The sequence below is a fragment of the Fringilla coelebs genome, assembly GCF_963513975.1.
Source record: "Fringilla coelebs genome assembly, chromosome: 8".
Lineage (NCBI taxonomy): Eukaryota > Metazoa > Chordata > Aves > Passeriformes > Fringillidae > Fringilla > Fringilla coelebs.
Window position 1 is genome coordinate 24,508,934 of NC_140066.1, and position 16,979 is coordinate 24,525,912.

General features: G+C 49.6%; 2 protein-coding genes across 5 annotated transcripts in view; one reads left to right on the forward strand and one right to left on the reverse strand.

Annotated features, from left to right (window-relative positions):
• CNNM2 (cyclin and CBS domain divalent metal cation transport mediator 2) overlaps nt 1-11,880 on the forward strand; it is a gene marked incomplete at its 5' end in the record, with an annotated part of 115,772 nt that extends 103,892 nt beyond the window's left edge. Inside the window, 2 exons of the mRNA XM_084210305.1 lie at nt 1,738-1,922; nt 4,124-11,880. Coding sequence (XP_084066431.1) covers nt 1,738-1,922; nt 4,124-4,333 — 395 coding nt within the window. The 3' untranslated portion in view covers nt 4,334-11,880. The remainder of the gene's footprint in view (nt 1-1,737; nt 1,923-4,123) is intronic.
• A 3,221-nt stretch (nt 11,881-15,101) lies between these two features.
• NT5C2 (5'-nucleotidase, cytosolic II) overlaps nt 15,102-16,979 on the reverse strand; it is a 59,771-nt gene continuing 57,893 nt past the window's right edge. For all 4 annotated transcript variants that reach the window (XM_084209844.1, XM_084209845.1, XM_084209846.1 and 1 more), the window contains one exon: nt 15,102-16,810. In XM_084209844.1, coding sequence (XP_084065970.1) covers nt 16,559-16,810 — 252 coding nt within the window. In that variant the 3' untranslated portion in view covers nt 15,102-16,558. The remainder of the gene's footprint in view (nt 16,811-16,979) is intronic.

A 16,979-nucleotide genomic window follows, 5' to 3' on the forward strand; every position in this document is an offset into this window, starting at 1 on the left:
GTACTATAAGATCCCTGGTGGAAAGAAAAGGCAGATGCAAGTCACACTAGTGTAAAGTTGTTCCAGGTGGAATCCTTTATCCCAAACAGCAGCGATGCTGTTCTTGTCACACACAGCCAAATTTTGTGTGTACAGGTGGGAAGGAGGACAAATTCATCCAGCCTTCACAGTTCCTTGTTCTGCAGTGGGAATTCCAGCATCAAGCCCAGTGTGCAGGTGGAGTTTTGGCTCCTGGCAGCAGTTATTGCAGCCTGCTGTTGCTGTCAAGTTGGCAGGTTGGCACAGAGGAAAACCTTGCAAGGCTCTGAGTGCTTCCTCCTAAGCCTGCACTTGGTGTTGCCATAGGGACCTGCACTAATTCCATAGTGCAGAAATGGTGGGGAAATTATCAAGCTGTCAGTACCTGTATTTTTTTTAAATGGCCAAGAAAGACAACATCAGAAGGATTTTGAGTGGGAATAAGAATCAGGGCAATTCTGCATTCCAAAGTGTTAGGTATAGGAAAGGCTGGATTCAGAGATGTGGAACAGGCTGGGTGGCAGAGGTAGGGTTAAATTTAAGGGAGGTTTTTAGGTTTTTTTAAGAAATAAAATTATATGTAGAAAAGTCTTCAAAAAAGAATTTGAAAAGCTTGTTAAGGTTATTTTTGTTGATTTGCTCAAAGAGACTTTGTATCCTAAGATTATATGAAAATGATCTTTCAGCTTGAGAATGGGGATCATATAGTGAGTAGCATAGTTTACATCAAGTTTGAGTTTGGGCTGGCTGAATGAGTTTTAAGTGCATTAAAATTCAAAAATTCTCTGGTCCTAAAGATAGTTCTTTGATCAGTATGTACTGTGTGTGTGTGCCCAGGGAGCAGCCCTTCTGCAGGAGGGAGTCTCTCTTAGGATATATTTCTGTCCTCTTATCTTCTGGGTCACTGTGTGAGTGGAAGCCATGGATGCAGAATGTCTGTGGTGTCCCAAAAGCATGTTTGCTTTGGATAGACTGTGTCCAGTCACACTCACAGGGGACAGTTGCAAGGTCTTCAGGTGAAACCCTGCAGGACTTAAAGGCCAGTGGTGGAAAATGATGTCTGTAGTGTTCTCTTTTCCTGGACACAGATTTTTCTCTGTAGCGTGGACTATTTTGTCTGTGTCACTGGCTGGCATGGAGTTTGCTTTCCTTCACTGAGGTTTTGCCACTTCAAGCACTGAGAGGAAATGCTGAAGTAATTGTCATGTGCACTACACTCTGGTCCACTGAGGACTCTGTTACTCCTACTGAAAATGTCTGCTCCAGCTGAGGGAACAAGGCATATGTAGGTTTCAGATGAAATAAAAGGGGGTAAGGTTCAGCTGGGACTGATGAAAGTAACAATGATTAAGAAAACAAATACATTAAGCATGATCTGACTATCAAGAGCTCCTGTAAGGGAGCCGTGGGAAGTTACCTTTCTGTGGTAGTTTCTGCTCATCAGCTGAAGCACTGTGTTCTCAGGGCATGTCTGCTGCAGCATAAACAGCTACAGGTTTGTTTAGGGCATACTCAGTGATGCTGCCTACCAGCTCTGGACTGAAAATGTACCATTTTTCAGGATAATTTGGTTGTTTAGCCACATATCTAGTTATGAATGGATTAAGCATTTGCAGTTTATTTATGGTACATCACAATTTATCATGTCCCTTTGAAACTGGTGACTTTAAAAGTTTTCTACTTGATTTAAGAAATCTCTTGCTCTTGCCTGTTTCCTAGCTGAAAACAAGTCTCCACCTCGGCCCTGTGGCTTGAATCACTCAGACTCTTTAAACCGGAGCGATCGCATCGACGCCGTGACCCCGACGTTAGGGAGCAGCAACAACCAGCTGAACGCCTCCTTCCTCCAAGTGTATGTTCCAGACTACTCAGTGAAAGCCCTCACAGACATTCAGTTTGTCAAGGTAGGAAAAAAGCTAGAAAGACCCCGCTGGAAAGTTGGGCTTGGCTGGTAGGATGGAGAGCCTGGGGAAGGGAATTCCCTCTAAATTCTTCTGTGAGTAAATAGCATTATGAAAGCAGCTGTTTAAGGTTACTTTAAATGACTTTTTTTCCAATATCTGCTGTCCAGTGATTTGTCTTCACTGTTCTTCTCATTTGGACTTGTAAGTAGGCTGGTCACATAATTTTCTGGATTTCAGGTCCTTTGAGGAAATATTATAAAAATAACCTCTCTGCTTTTAGTCAAACCTATCCTCGTGAAGCTTTTGGACCCATCTGAAATGGAGACCCTTCATTATCAGACTGTCCTTTTCTAAAGGATGAGACATTTACTGTTGGTTGCAGTTTTTATTCACTTCTGATTTTGGTTTCAGTTTGGGGTTCTTGATCTTACTTTCCGACTTGCCATCCTTCTTCTGCTTGGAGAAGTCTTGGACATTTCTCTTTATCTTAACTTCACATGTATTAGGCTCATGTCTCATACTACCAGTGAGTTGCTGCATGAAATACAGCTCTGTTCCCCAGCATGGAGCATCCCACGCTGAAATGTGTGCGAGTCCTGTGGGAGAGGAAATCTAGCTGAGCTGGGGAACAGCTAATGCTGGCAGCAATTCCAGCCCAGCTAGGAGTCCAGGGAATCTGATGTCCCATGGCCAGAAGTTGACATTGATGCTTTTCTTAAATTAAGTGCATGTTCACAGTTTGTTTGTATGCAACTCAAGTGATTTGTGAACTTAACTCCTATTAGTTAATTCAATGTTAAGAATGGGGAATAGCGTAGACATAACTGGAATGCTAAACTGAGTATTCTGTAGCCAAATTTGAAAAGGAGAGTAAAGTCTTGCTGTCAAAACTTTGAGATGCAAGCATGCTGGTCAATGGTTCAATCCTTTAAGGATTATATCAGTAGATGTTTATCACTGGGCAGTTGATTCTCACTACAGATTTCAATGGCTACTCTGCTGTACAGAGCAGCTGCTCACCCTATGCTGGTTTATGTGAAGTCCTTCCAAATCTCACTGTGTTCACACTGAGGCTAATGAATGTTAAACTGTCCTGGTATCTCTGCAGACAGACTTGCACACCTCTTCTTGCATCACTCCGCTTTACACATAGGTCAGAGTACTCAACATTAGCGTTTTCACTGTGACACATGGTTCATTCATTCAATTAATACCTTGTAAAATCGGGGTTGTGACCTGCTCATGCATGTTTGGATTTTGCTTTTGGAGTTGTGACCTGGTCCATCTGACTCTGTCCATTTCCAGTCCCTTTCTTGTGTTGCTACTGAAATTTACAGTTTTCTAAAAGTCATTTCATCTCTTCCACCTTCCTGCCTGCCAAGATCACCCACTGCTGTGGGCTCATGGGGCTGCCAGTGCACATGCATCCTGCTGCCTGTCCTGGCTGAGAAAGTTGACCTGGCGGAGTTCACAGGGCTGGTTGTTTGTGGCTCCAGGAGGAATTCTGCCCTCCACATGCAGATGTATGGGGGCTATGGGCTTCCCTGTCCCTGGGGCACCGTGGGCAGTGACACTCTGTGCTCTAGGCCAGCTCTTGTCATCACTGCTCTGCTGAGCGCAGACAGCTCTTGCAGAGACCAGGGGAAAACTTCATGGGTTGCTAATTTGGACTCATCTCTATGGGCATCCTAGTGTTTCCTAGACTCAAATGTCCCTATGTATAAGGCTGTAGCTCCTGCTGTGTTTGCTGGCCTGGACAAGAGCAGTAATGCTTGTACTCTATACTTGTACTATAGAGCTGGCTTGGCTCTATAGGGACACTTAAAGCCTCACCAGGAGTTCACTGAAGTTGGCAGAAAGACTTCATTGATCTCTGGTTCTGGTCCTAAAGGTGTGCATGGTTGGAGGGAAATGGAGGTCTGATTTAAAAATCTCTGCATAGGAATAAATCCCTGCCTTTGAACAGCATGGTGATTGCACAGCACTGTTCTTCCACCCTCCCTGGAAATGTCACCATGCTGTGGGTGTTGAGCTGGGATGCTCTAGGCTTGCAAAGTGCAGGGATGTTTTATGGAAACAGGTAAAGAGGGGTTGAAATGTGGTGATCTGGTAAGGGAGGAAGCTTTATCTTCTCAGTGTGCTCCACAGGAGGCATAGAAGTGTGACTGACTTCTTTTGTTTCTTCCCTGTTCTTGGAGCAGATCTCAAGACAGCAGTACCAAAATGCCCTGATGGCATCCCGGATGGACAAAACACCTCAGTCCTCGGACAGTGAAAACACTAAAATCGAACTGACTCTTACGGAGCTGCACGATGGTTTGCCAGACGAGACAGCAAACCTGCTGAACGAACAGAACTGTGTGACTCACAACAAGCCCAACCACAGTATGCACAGTGAAGGAGCCATCTAGGAGCTGACTCCCCACAACCCACCCATCCCATCTCCTCAGCAGGACCAGCCCTCGCTCCTTCCTGCCTCGTCCCCGAGTGTGAACACCGTTAGTGTGTGCTTGCAACACTGCTGCATCCAGTGTTCTGAGACCAAAGACTTTTGCGTCCATTCTGGGAGCAGAAGAGGAAGAAACAGGAAGAAAGGAGCAAAGAGCAAGAGAGACTAAAGACCCAAACGTAATTTGGGAATGGTGAGCCACCCTTGAGAATGATGAGAATTCTTCTTGCAAAGTAGAATTATGTTTATTTTTTATCTGTACTTTTGATCTTTGTTGGGTTTTTCCTCCTCAAACACATATGGGGAAGTTTAAAAGCTCCTCCATTATTTTTTCAAGAGAGATCATGTTTTTAAGAAGTATTTTGCAGAGTTTTAAATTGTTTCTGTCCCTCATGAACCTCAAATGGGCTCTGTCATGGTTTTGTGAATTGGCTCCAATGTCCTTAGGCCTCTTCGCACCCCTCTGTGGTCCTTTTTGTTACCCTGTTGAAAAAGTTAGTAACTGGTACTTGTATGTTATTTGTGTCTTAAGAAGGAGCAAGCTTCAAGGAACCTCTGGCTTCAGCCACCTGGAGGACCAAGAGATGAGGATTATTACATTCTTGCAGTTAATTTTCAGGGAAGGAGTGGTTACTTTGGTATTTAATAATGTTTCAAATTTCAGAAGGTTTCTTTGTTAAACAGGCAAAAGCATTGTTACACTCACAGTTTTGTAACCTCCAAAACCTTTGTGTATGTTGAAGATGATACTGGGGGGAAGGAATTAATTAGCAAAACTGCAGTCACGTGAAATGAAAGCCAGGTGTGATATTCCATGGTGAAGTAACTGGGTGGTTTTTCATTGATGTTCCTGCCAATTGCATGGTGAAGTAATCTGTGAACCCTGAGACACCAAGTCTTTAAACACTCCCGTGCTGTAGCGGTGTGTGCACCATTACCTTGGCCAGAGCAGATGGTGCAGCCTTTGCTGAGTATCAGACATCTACATCGGTCCCTGTCCCCCCTGTAATCTCTAATATTAACACAGAAGATGCTGCTACAATTACAGCCAAAGTACATGCTCCAGGTGACAGTAAACCTCTGCCAGTGCAAGGATGGGCACTGCTGAGGAGCCAGAACCGTTCTCTCCTCTCCAAGAGCTGACAAAACTTTCCAGACGCGAGTGTATTGCACTTCAGGGATTCAGAGAGGTTCATTTCCAGGCTGTTCCCAGCCACCTTCATTCCTTTGAGTGGATTCAGTGCATTTCCTTCTCTCTTGCCCCTTTTAACAGCCATTGTAGGGATTACCAAGGTAGCAGAGCAGAGAGCCTCCCACCCAGCTGCCACCAGTGCAGGGCAACACCTGCCTTGGGCAGCAGAAACCAATTCATCCACCCCAAAAACCTGGATGCTGATTGGGTGCCAGCAAGAGGCAGCCTATGGCAGTTGTGCATCATTTCCACAGATGGAGTCTAAGTCCTCAAATAAATTAAAGAAGTCCCCCCCAGTCCTCTCCCTTTCCAATGCTGTCTCAAACAAAATGTGAACATTGGTATCTGGATTGATAAAGCAGGTTTTGTGGTTTCTCTGCTTCAAGACCCTGCTATGGCCCCTGGCTATGTAGCATTTCCCTTTCTTTACACTTGGATAATCTCTTTGGGGACATCCAAAGAAGCCCCCAGCCCCAAATGCAACTGCCAGAGCTCTCTGTGCCTGCAGACCCGCCCCGTCTCTCCTGCTCGCGGGCTGTGGAAGGCACTCGCTGCAAGTTCCCGTGGTCTGTCTGTGTGACTGGTGGCTGGAAAGGTGCAATATTCCATTGCAGGATCTCCCCGTGGGACTTGGAGTGTGTGGTGTCAGAGCCAGTTGGGTTTGCCTTTCTCCCTCCTCCTCCTCTCTCTTCCATCTTCACAAAGCAGCACTAATTTTTGCTGTCCACCCCGACGGCAGCCACCCATGAGGATGAAGTCCCTGCAAAGGGCATAGAAATTGCACAGTATCCAACTTGTGCACCCAGTGAGGAGGAAAGAGGCCCTCCAAAGCCTTGCTCTCACATGTAGCTTTTTGACTTTTCCCATCCAAATGTGTTTCGTTAGCCTCCATCCCACCCTTGCTCTGATGTGCACCAGCACTACTGAGAGCACATGGCTTGACAGCAGCATGGGCTGGCTTAAGCCTTGCGCCTTCCCAGAGAGCTGCCAATATTGCACCTTTCTCACAGAGCAAAATGTCCAGGCGTTACAGCGTTTGTCCTCGGTGAGGGACTCATCTCGCCAGTTTTTATCTAGTGTTGCTGAATGTAAAAGTTTGTTGGAAGTGTTTGACACGGTGGTGAACTTGAGATGCAGTATCCGTTTTGTCAAACCTGCCAAAGGAGGGAAGGCTCAAGTCAAGGCAGCTGTCTCCAGGATGAGGTTGCTCACTGGATCTGACTTCTGCTTCTTATGGCAGGTTAAGGATTTGTTTCAATGTCTGTTTCCCTTTTTAAAAAAAAAAGAAAAAAGAAAAAGGCAAAAAAAAAAAAAAGAAAAGCAGATTTTTCCAACCAAAGCCATGTGATCCCAAAGCAAATACCTCCTGCTTCTGCCCATGCTGCACTGTTCCAAAATTTGCAGGCAATTTTTTGCATGACTGTTTTTCATCATTTGTATAGATCAAGTAATGGAAAGTGAAGTAATTTCACTTAATTTCCATAAAAATAGTTGATTATAGATGCGTTTCATATGGAAAATACGTACCTGGCCCAGAGGGGTTAGGAGCTGCTACTACTAATTAGCTTGAAGAACAAAGCATGGTCCTCTCCCTGGAGGGGAAAAAATCCCGTCTCCCTGTTCTCAGGGTATTTACAGTTTTACTGTTTAACAAATGCGAGGGGTTCCCAGCCCTCCTGGTAGGAACCATCCCAGCAGGGGAGCCCCGTGCCCAGCTCAGGATCCCTCTGAGCGTTGGGACGGCGTTTGCCCGTGCCAGGGCTTGGCTCTCCTGGCTGCAGTGGAGATGCCACGGCATCCGCTCCGTGCCCTTGTGGGGTGCCCTGCCCGGGCAGATCTGCCCCCTCTGCCTTGCGGGGCGCACGGATGCCGTGCTGCAGTGCCACGAGGACACACGGCCCGTCACCACAGCGCAGGGCACCGGCTGGTGGCTTTGGGAATCCTTGGACTTGACCTCAGACCTTGGCCAGGCTTTGACTTGTAGAAAGGATACTGCATCTTCCTATGTCAACTCCTGCTGCTGCCTTTGTTCCCCTCGCCCGTCTGCCTCTGGGTGCAGGCAGCAGGGTGAATGATGGCCTGTTGGCCTGGGGAGGCTGGGAGGGCATCTAGCCATGGTTTCTACTGTCAATACAATTTTGCACAAGAGTTCTTTGAAGTGAGGTTTTCAACACTAATATCTTAAATGCACAACTGTGAATTATATCTTTTACACTCCTGTTGGTTGAATTTCCTTTAAATGAAATGAACCTGAATCTGTTGTAACTATGATTTATTTTTTTAAATTCTGTGTATTGCCAAATCTTTGTAAAGAGTGAAGGAATGTTCTTGCTTTCCAGTGAGAATCTTTCTCCAAATGAGACTGACTCTGGTGATGTGGAGATCATATGAAGCACATTAGTTCTGAGAGGAGAGGGGCTCAGTGGGGAGCAAACCAGCCTCAGCCACTCTGTGCCGCAAGCTCAGACCCTTTGGAGTTTACAAAGTGCTTGTTGTTTTATTCCCAGCTTGTCCACTCCCTGAAATCCCAGTGTGGCTGGAGACTGCTGCCCTGGAGGAGCTCTGGATGGGTTATCCCACAGTGGGATAAGGAAGGCTGGCAGGGTGTCTAGACTGGCTGGTGTGGCAGGAAAAGGTGCTTCCCTCATCCAGATGCACCAGGAGAGGAAGCTCCACAGGGCAGATCCCTCTGCTCACTACTTCTGCTTCAAACCTGTGTCATGTGTAGTTGCCTCTCATGGGTTTTTTTTTGCCCCTGAAGCTCCTGCTCCAGACTAAGCAGGAGTGGGATGATGGTTGAGACCTATACGGAGGCAGCTGGAGCTGGCTGCTGAAGGTGTGCAGTTCTTGGGCCAGTTGGAAGAAGGGTTAGCCACTCATTCACATTGTGCTTGCTTTTCTGTTCTTCCTCTCTTCTCCTGGACTCACTTCCTTTTTCCCCACTGGGGGCTTTTTTGTTTTTCTTCTTTTTTTTTTTTAAGTGCCTTTTTGAGTGGGTGGACCTGGCAAGAGCAGGAGTCTCAGGATATGGCCCTTTGCCCTCAGACCTGGAGAAAGCTCAGGGGTAGCAGGGCGAGTTGCCCCGATGGCTCACACACATCACCCATTGCTGCTTCTCAGCCTTCAGGGCCCAGCTTGCATGAGGATGAGATTTGGCACTGGTGGTGTCAGGCTTTGGTTCAAATCAGCTCAAAGAAAACCAAAGAGATAGCTTTGTGTGAGGGGCTGCTTGGGCAGCAGTGGTGCTTCCTGTGATCTCTGCAGAGCTCAGCCAAGGGGTGTGGGGGTGCCAGTGGCAAAGAGCAGCCCTTTCCTCCTCACGAGCATCCTGTGTAAGTATCCTGCGTGATGGAGAACACAGCCACATTGTCCAGGACCCCTTGGAACATGCATCTTCCTTGTGCAGAATTATGTTCTCTATAGAAATCATTCCCACATGAAAGATGTACCATATTTTATACAGTGTCTAATACACACATCTGTGGTTTTAAATCTAGTATCTGTGTACCAGTTTTCAAGTTATCCAGTGTCTGGATTACCAATAGAAAACTGGGGCTGGGAGTGGGGAAGGATGCTGCAGAATACCTCTTGTGGTGCTGACTTGAGGCTTCATCCCAGCATTGAGGGGTCCCCGTGTCCAGACTGTGCCCTATGCCAAGGCAAGAAACCTGGCTGTGGTGTGGTACAGCCCCAGATGTGCTGCCTGTCCCACCACCTGGCTCTACATAGACCCAAAGAAGTACCTGTTCCCTGGATACTGAGGGTTGGTTTGGCCCAGCAGTGAAATGATGAGCTTAACCAACACCATCAGGCATCTTCCCATGGCATGGATGGCAGAGCAGCCTTCATCTTAGCCAGCAGGGGGGACAGGCTCTGCACCACAGGCCAGGCTGGGCAGCCGCCCTCATCCCTGCATTTGGGCCATCAGCTGCAGGTCTCATGTTGGTGTGATGTCTGTCGTGATTCTGGCCTCACTCACTGCCACATGTGAGCAGCGCGGGGGACCTGGACATCCATGGCTTCATGCAGAGCCCCCTCAACAATCCTGCTTGGTGCCTTGCTCTTGTCCTGGAGCCTGGCTTCATGCTGGGTTGTGTTCCTCTGAGGCCAGTCTCAGGGCTGCACCCAGATGAGGAGATGTTGTTGCTATGGGTCCAAGGCGGTACAGTTGAGCTTTTCCATCTGCTGTGTGCACATTTTCCTGAGCTTCAGGGATGGGAAAAGATTGCTGGAAAGCTCTCTCCAGTCAGTGGCACAGTACAGGGGCAGATGGAGTTGTTTTGTAGGTTGGTAGCACTGAATTCAGTCAAAGTGATGTTTTCTTCTTGTTACCTGAGGTCAGACTTTTAGCAGTTCTTCATGTTGGAAATACGGTACTCAAAGCTGCTGGTCTTCTGTCTCCAGCTGAAAAACATCATTCTCCTCTCAGGTTTTGCCTTTGGGCTCTGTTTTCCTCTGAGCAGGGCTGATCACTAGGATCCTGCAGTGCTTGGTGCCCTGGCTGCTCTTGATCCTTCAGTGCAGATTTCTGGCCAAGGAAGTGCTTGGTGTTAGATCCTCCCCCAGAAGCAGAGGTTTGCCTGGACTCGGTACAAGTGGCCTGGAACCAGGCTAGAGTTTTTTCAGCTGTTGTGAGCCTGAAACATGCAAAGGCTGCAGGTGGCTCCAATGCTTCAGGAGTGGATTTGATTTCTTTGTTATCTTCTCCAGAAAGCAACGTGGCAGTTGGTTGGTAGCAGGATTTGTTGGGGAAGAAGGGCTTGTCCCAGCATTCGGTGCTTGGTGTAGCAGTCTGGCATCCCTTCTCAACTGTTTGCTGATCACAGAGCTTTATAATAGAAGATGGTGTTTTATCCACTGGGCATCACTGTTGAACCAAATGCTTCCAAATACAAGTGAAAAACTAGTTGGTGTCAGATGCCTTTAGGTGGAATGAAATGCATGTCCCAAAGATTGCTGTGGGAGAGTGAAGGTTCCTGATAAGCTCCTCTTCTCAGAAGTGACAGCCTGGCTGGGCCTAGATCAGCTCTAGTGTCATTCCTCCTTTAAAGTCTCAGCTCCAGTGGGCTGGGCTGGGCTGGCTGGGCTGGCAGGTTTCCACCCAGGGTGCAGGCTCTGTCCTTCTGCATTGTGCTGCCTTGGATTCAGCAGTGTGGCTGCTGTGACAGCTGTGTTCACAGCACAGCTGCTCCTCTGCTTCACTCGCCAGGCTTTCATTGAGTTTCAGGAAGGCGAGAAGGCAGCAGTCAGGAACGGGCCATGCTACAGCCATTCTGTCTTCATTTCTCACACTGAGGGTAGAGATGCTGCTCAAGGGACTCTGCCTTCCTCGGAGATCACATGGAATTTGGAGCATTGAGTCCCTCCAGGACCCCAGCGGCAGTGCTGCGGTCCCATTTGATCCATGTCCTCCTGAGCATAAGTGTGTCTTACCAATAGTCCAGAGTCAGGCCCTGCTGAGGGAGCTCAGAGCTCTTGGCATTTTTTTTCTCCAGCAGAGCCAGCCTTGACACCTGAATCACTGGGCAGGTGCCTGGATGCCAAACACAGTGAATCTGAAACCCCAAATACTTGATATGTGTTCCTGGAAGCCATGAGCAGCTGGTGCTCAGCAGCCAGAGGTCTCACACCAAACCTTTCTCCTTCCTGGCTGCCCTGAGCCCTGCCCTGGCTGCTGCTGCCTCGGCCTTGGTCCCCCCATTCCAGAGCATGGTGGCTCTCCCTTTGCAGTGCATTTTCATGGCTGTCTGATCCCACTCCAGCCAGCTCTTCCCTGTGTCTTATTTGCCATCGTGTGTGGTCTTTGCGAATTGTATCATATTGTACATGACTTCGGGTTTCCAGAGTTGTAGTGTTCTGACTACAGTATTTCCGTGTGTGTACATAAACCTGAATAAGCACAACTGAAATCCTGAATGAAGTGTATACGTTTCATATACTGATTGTCATACAAATTAATTTTATAATTATTCCAATTTTGTTGTAGATTTCCAATCTTTCCTATTTATTTTGTACCAGATTTATTTGTATATTTTGTGATTTTGTTTTAAAGCATTTTGTTTATTTCTATTCTTTTTAGATAAATGATGATTTTTTTTTTTCTGTTGAACATTCCAGTTTATGCATTTTTCCCTCCTCCATGCTCTCCCCTCATTTCCAAGGGACAGATTTTGGCATGTGGGTGGTGGGGCTGATGTCTGTGATCCTGTACCCAGATCTCTCCTACTGGCACACTTAACAGTCTTTAATCTCCACTTCAGCTGCCAAGAGCCGCAGAGAGGCTGGATCTCGTTCCCTTAGAGGCAGGTGTTGCTCTTCGCTTTGGTGGGTCTGTGCCTCAGGGCCAGAGGACTTACCTCAGTCCTCAAGCTGGGGAGGGCTGTGCTGGTGGCTTTGCTGGTCAGGGGCTGGCTGGGAAGCTGGTGGCAATGGCAAGCAGCTGACTTTTTGCAGTTCCCTCAAGGGTGAGGGTCTTTTTCTTTCAGTAATAAAAACCCCTTATTTACAACCTGCTCTCCGTAGGTGGTGTTTGTCTCTGAGCGCAGATGCCGTCTGTCTGTCAGATGCCGTCTGTCTGTCCGTGGCACGTTCCTGCCCACGGGCCGTGACCCGGGCTCTCCAGTGAGGGACCCAGGCAGGACAGCGGCTCCATGGGACGGGAGGAGTTCGGTGGAGTGAGTCTGTCCATCCCCCTGCACGTGGGTGCTGCTGCCTTCTCCCCTCGTGCTGGGGTTTGGGCAGTGTGGGCCTGCAGCAGCAGGGACGTTTCTGAGCAGGACAGCGAGCCTGTGCTCAGTCCCTTGCTCGCCATCCCTTCAGCTCACGCTGGTGGAGGAGCAGCCCCTGTCCTGTGTGTCACATATAGCCCTGCCACATGCCCATATTGTGCTTCTGGCATCCCTCAGCCCCCTCTCCTCCTCACGGCTGTTCCACCCAGCTGCTCCCCTGCCCCCAGCTTTGGTCGTGCTCAGCGCTTGAACTGCCAGACCCCGGGCTGGCAGAACGGGCAGCAGCTGCTCAGACCTTGTGGGGATTTTTGCTGCACTCAGTGAGTGTAGCCTCTGTCCCTGCTTCTGTGCTGCCTCTGGGCCTCCCTCACCATGACATATCAGCAGGACAGAGAGAGTGGCAGGTCCTTGAGGACTCCTGCTCCCCTGTGTGTGCCTGTCCCTGGCAACGGGTGGAGGGTGTGGGATGCTACAAGCACGATGGAAGTAGAAATAGTTTGGAGGCCAACTTCAGGCTGGCTCTGGTGGTAATGAGCAGCATGAAGGAGGAGCAGGATCGAGAGAGCCCAGGACTTCTGGAAGGGAAGGTATAAGAGGCCAGGTCCCTTCAGGGAGGTGGGATGGGTTTTGGCTGCTGGGTCCAGGCCGCTGTGGCAGCAGGGCAGGAGCAGTGCCCAAAGCTGTACCCAGGGCTCTGTGTCCTCAAGGCTCCAGCAGTACCTCCTGCCATGGCCAGGCTCTGCAGCCAGTGGCCCTCAGGGCTGGTCTCCTGGAGGGAAAGCACCCTTGTGCCAGGCCAGGGTGGAGTGGTGGCTCTGCAGTTACAGAATTTCTTTATCCACGTTTGCCATGCTGGGGCTTCAGGCCGGAGGTTGGAATGGCTGCTGCTCAGGGACTGGCACAGGGCTTTGCCCTCTCCATCGTGGTCAGGCATATCCTGATACAGAGTGCAGCTGGGCCTTGCTCTGCTGAGTGAGGGGTGGCTAAAGGAGGAGGATCTGGGAGCAGCTCTGGTGGCTGTGACCTGGTCAGAAGTGGCAGTGCCAAACGCACAATGTCTGAGGGCTGTGGCGAAGGGCAGTGAGCCCTGAGTTCTGTCTCTGGTAGGGTTTGGTTTGTGCAGCCCCTGGGAGCCCCCTCTGGCTCCACAGAGCAGGGGAGGTGGACGTGAGGTGGTGGGGAAAGTGGGAGAAACTAGAAATGAGGTCAGTGAGAGCTCGGGACAGGGGCTGAGGCCTGCTCCCCCCATGCTTGCCTTGCTTCCACCAGGATTTTGCTGCAGGAGACAATCTGCTGGTGGGCAAAAGCAAAGCATGTCTGTCCCTGGGCTGGGGCACAGGTTGCAGAGAGAGCAGCAGGAGCTTTCCCTGAGGCTCTGCAGGGTGATTGGAGACACAGGTGCTGCCAGGCCACCAGCTTCTGGGAAGTGGCAGCTGGTGCAGATCAGCCATGGGCAGCTGCCTGAGGGAGGTGTGGGCTGGCAGCTTGGGCTGTGACCGTGTCCCCAGTGCCAGCCAGGGCAAGAAGCTTCACCTGGCTGTTGGTCCATGGTTACCACAACTGCACGGTGGAGCCAGCACGGGATGGATAGGATGGTACAAGGCCAGGCAGTGCCTGTGCGTCTGGCAGGCTCTGCCCAACATTTTCCCACCATGAAGTGAGGGTCAAATACTTTCCATTGCTCCAGCCTCAAAGACTCTTCTCCCCATCTCAGTCAGAAATAGCCCTGGGCTGGGAGTGAGCTATTTGTGGTGACCGATTGGGAAGGAGGAATGCATAGAGCTCCCCAGACCTCCCTTTCTGCAGCCACATGCCTCCCCCAGCTGCTGAGCTAAAGCTTAAAAAATTCAAGTAGCTATACTTGGAGAAACAAAGTTTAAACATAGCAGAGCCCAGCATGGCCTTTGGTGAAAGGGCTCGAGAACAGCTCCCTGGAACCCTTCCTGCAACCAGCCTGACTGTGGGTACATGTTAGCTCCTCTCCAGACCCCAAAACTGAGGTGTCAGGGACCAGTGCTCTGGAGTTCTCAGCAATCTCTTAAGTGTCAGGTGTTGAGTGTTGGCCACCAGCTGTTGCCATTTAGTATTGCTTTTCTGTCTGGCACTTTGGGCCCTGGTCCTGAATATCCTTCTGTGGTGGTGCTGATAGGGGAACCTCCTCAGGTCTGGTTTGGTTGGCATGAGGAGTTTGTAGGGGAAGGTTGAGCTCAGCACTGCCCAAGGCTGCCTGTCTTAGCTGGGCACAGCCTGGTGTGGCTGTGTGGCAGCACTGGCCTTCTTTGAGTATTCTTATCTATTTAAGCAGGTTTGCAGCTCCTCATGAGCACAGGCTGTGCTGTGCCCTGCTGCCACCCTGGCCGTGTCTTGCAGGGGCAGAGGGGCAGGAAGTGGTCCTTGGTAATGTCTGTGGGAAACAGCCCTAGGCAGACACAGTGTTGGAGGTAGTGGCAGTGTAGGGATGTTCCCCTTCCCAACATGAAAAAGCCCCTCACTCTGTGTCCAAGACAAAATGTTTCTCTGCCCTCCCCACGCTTTACTGACTGATGCAAATGGTGATAACAGAGCCCCATGCCTCACCATTGCTTCCTGGGGCAATGTGAGGACCAGGCGTGCCCTTACATCAAGATCCACTGCCACTGCTCCTCAGTGCTTCACATAACTGATTCCCAAAGATGCTCTCACTGTTCCCCAGTCACCCACCCTGCTGGCACCCCACAGACCAGTCCTATCTCTTCCCACCAACTCCAGCACAGCTCTCATCACCTCAGCAACACCCCACAAAGCACATCACTAAGCATTTCTTAGAAACATCATCATTTATTGACTTGAACAACTGCCACTAGAGCAGCATTTTCCTGCTCAGATGTTGGTGTTGTGGTTTTTCTTTTTTTTATTTTCTACTAAGGTACTTTAAAATGAAAAAAATTAAATGAGTTTATGGTACTGAAACAACAGTCAAATTGATTACAAGAGGGCCCTCGTTGTAATCCCTTTGCAGCGAACGGCAGAGGCTGGAGTAAGGGAGGCTGCACCCATGACTCAGGAAAACCACAGGGCACTGCTGCCCAGCTCTGTGCCAGCTCTGTGCCTTCCCTGGGCTGGCTTTCAGGCACAAGGACTACATGCCCATCCCTGGGACACCCCCGGTCCCACACGGCAGCCGTCGCCCTCCTTGGCCAGGGACGCAGCCTTGCCCAGCACGGCCGGCCATGAGGCTCCGCGTGCTCTACACCAGACCAAAGACCAGGGCAGCTGCTGGACGGCCTGGAGCCTCCCACCCTGGGGCTGCCCCTGTGGCATGTGCTGTCTCCTAGCTTAGGGCAGGCCCATGTGGCCTGCAGCCCCCTGGCACAACAGGCCCTTTCACTCCAGATGGTGGCTGGGGTTGATTTTGGGATGCTTCACTTAAAGTTGAGAGGACAGAAAGGTCAGGAGGAACACAGAGTGACTAATGTAATGCTAAAGCAGCAGCTTCAAGCTCCTGGGTTAGTATTTACTGCTGAAACTGGAGGAGTTGAGAACAGAGTGTGCAGCTCAGCTGTTTGAGAAATGCCCTGGAAATTATGCACTGCATGCCAGTGGTAAGAGAGCCCGGAGACACTGGGAGGGGGTAACAAGCGCCTACAAGGTGAAATGCATATGGCAGCAGATGTGCAAGAGCTGGAATCTCACTGCCATCCATGATGGCTGGAGTCAAACAACTTACACAGAGAAACTTACACCAACAGAAGGTAAACTGAGTGCTGGAAGGCACAGCAACACCCTGGCTAACATGGGGAAGGGGATTATGTAACCCAGGAGCAGAGGGTTAAGGGCAGCAACCTAATGGGCAGCAGGATTTGGATAATTTTGTCTCCTGCAGGGCCCAGCACATCCCTTCTGTCTCCACAGAGAATGTAACAAATGCCAAAAACCGTTCACAGGACATTGTTCAATGAAAACCAAATTAAACACATCATGGGAAAGGGAGAAACATGCAGCATCCCAAAATGTAATGGGAGTAGCATGACAGCACAGGCGGGCAGTCCAATCTAAATGCACCACCCAGTTAGAATCCATCAGCTTTTTGAACCGTCTGCAAAACTGAAAACAAGGGTCTCCTCCTAATTAGTGTTAATTTGTTAGAAGTTTCCAAATACTTTCAAAATGTGCCTTTGCAAGAATCACACCCCCCAACCCATCACCCCAAGGGCCCCAACAACAGAATCCATTCCTGATCACTGCTAGAGTCATGGTTTATCTTCAGAAATACTTGGTTTCTTCCTTCTTATTCCTCTTCCTCCTCCTCTTCCTCCTCTTCCTCTTCCTCATCATCATCTTCATCGTGGCAATGTGTGATTTCCTGAGGTGCCTGGGGGAAGAGGTTGGGCGGTTTGATCTCGCTGATGGAACGGGTCAGTTGGTGCCGCTTGTAGTCGGAATCTTTGAAATCCACCGAGGTGCGATTGCGCGTGGCCATCGGCGACTCCTTCTCATTGATGTCGACGTGCGTGTGCTCTACCGTGGACTCATGTGGCATCTGCAGGTGGAACAGAGAGAGGAGGTGACAAGGGGTGTCCCAGCCCCAGGCTGCCTCCCTGAGACACATGAAGAGCAAACCCCGGAAGGCAACAATTTGGTCTACAGTGTGTCCAATGCCAGCAAACACTCCAAGGTGCTGTTGTGGAAGTGATCACGGACACAAGTGT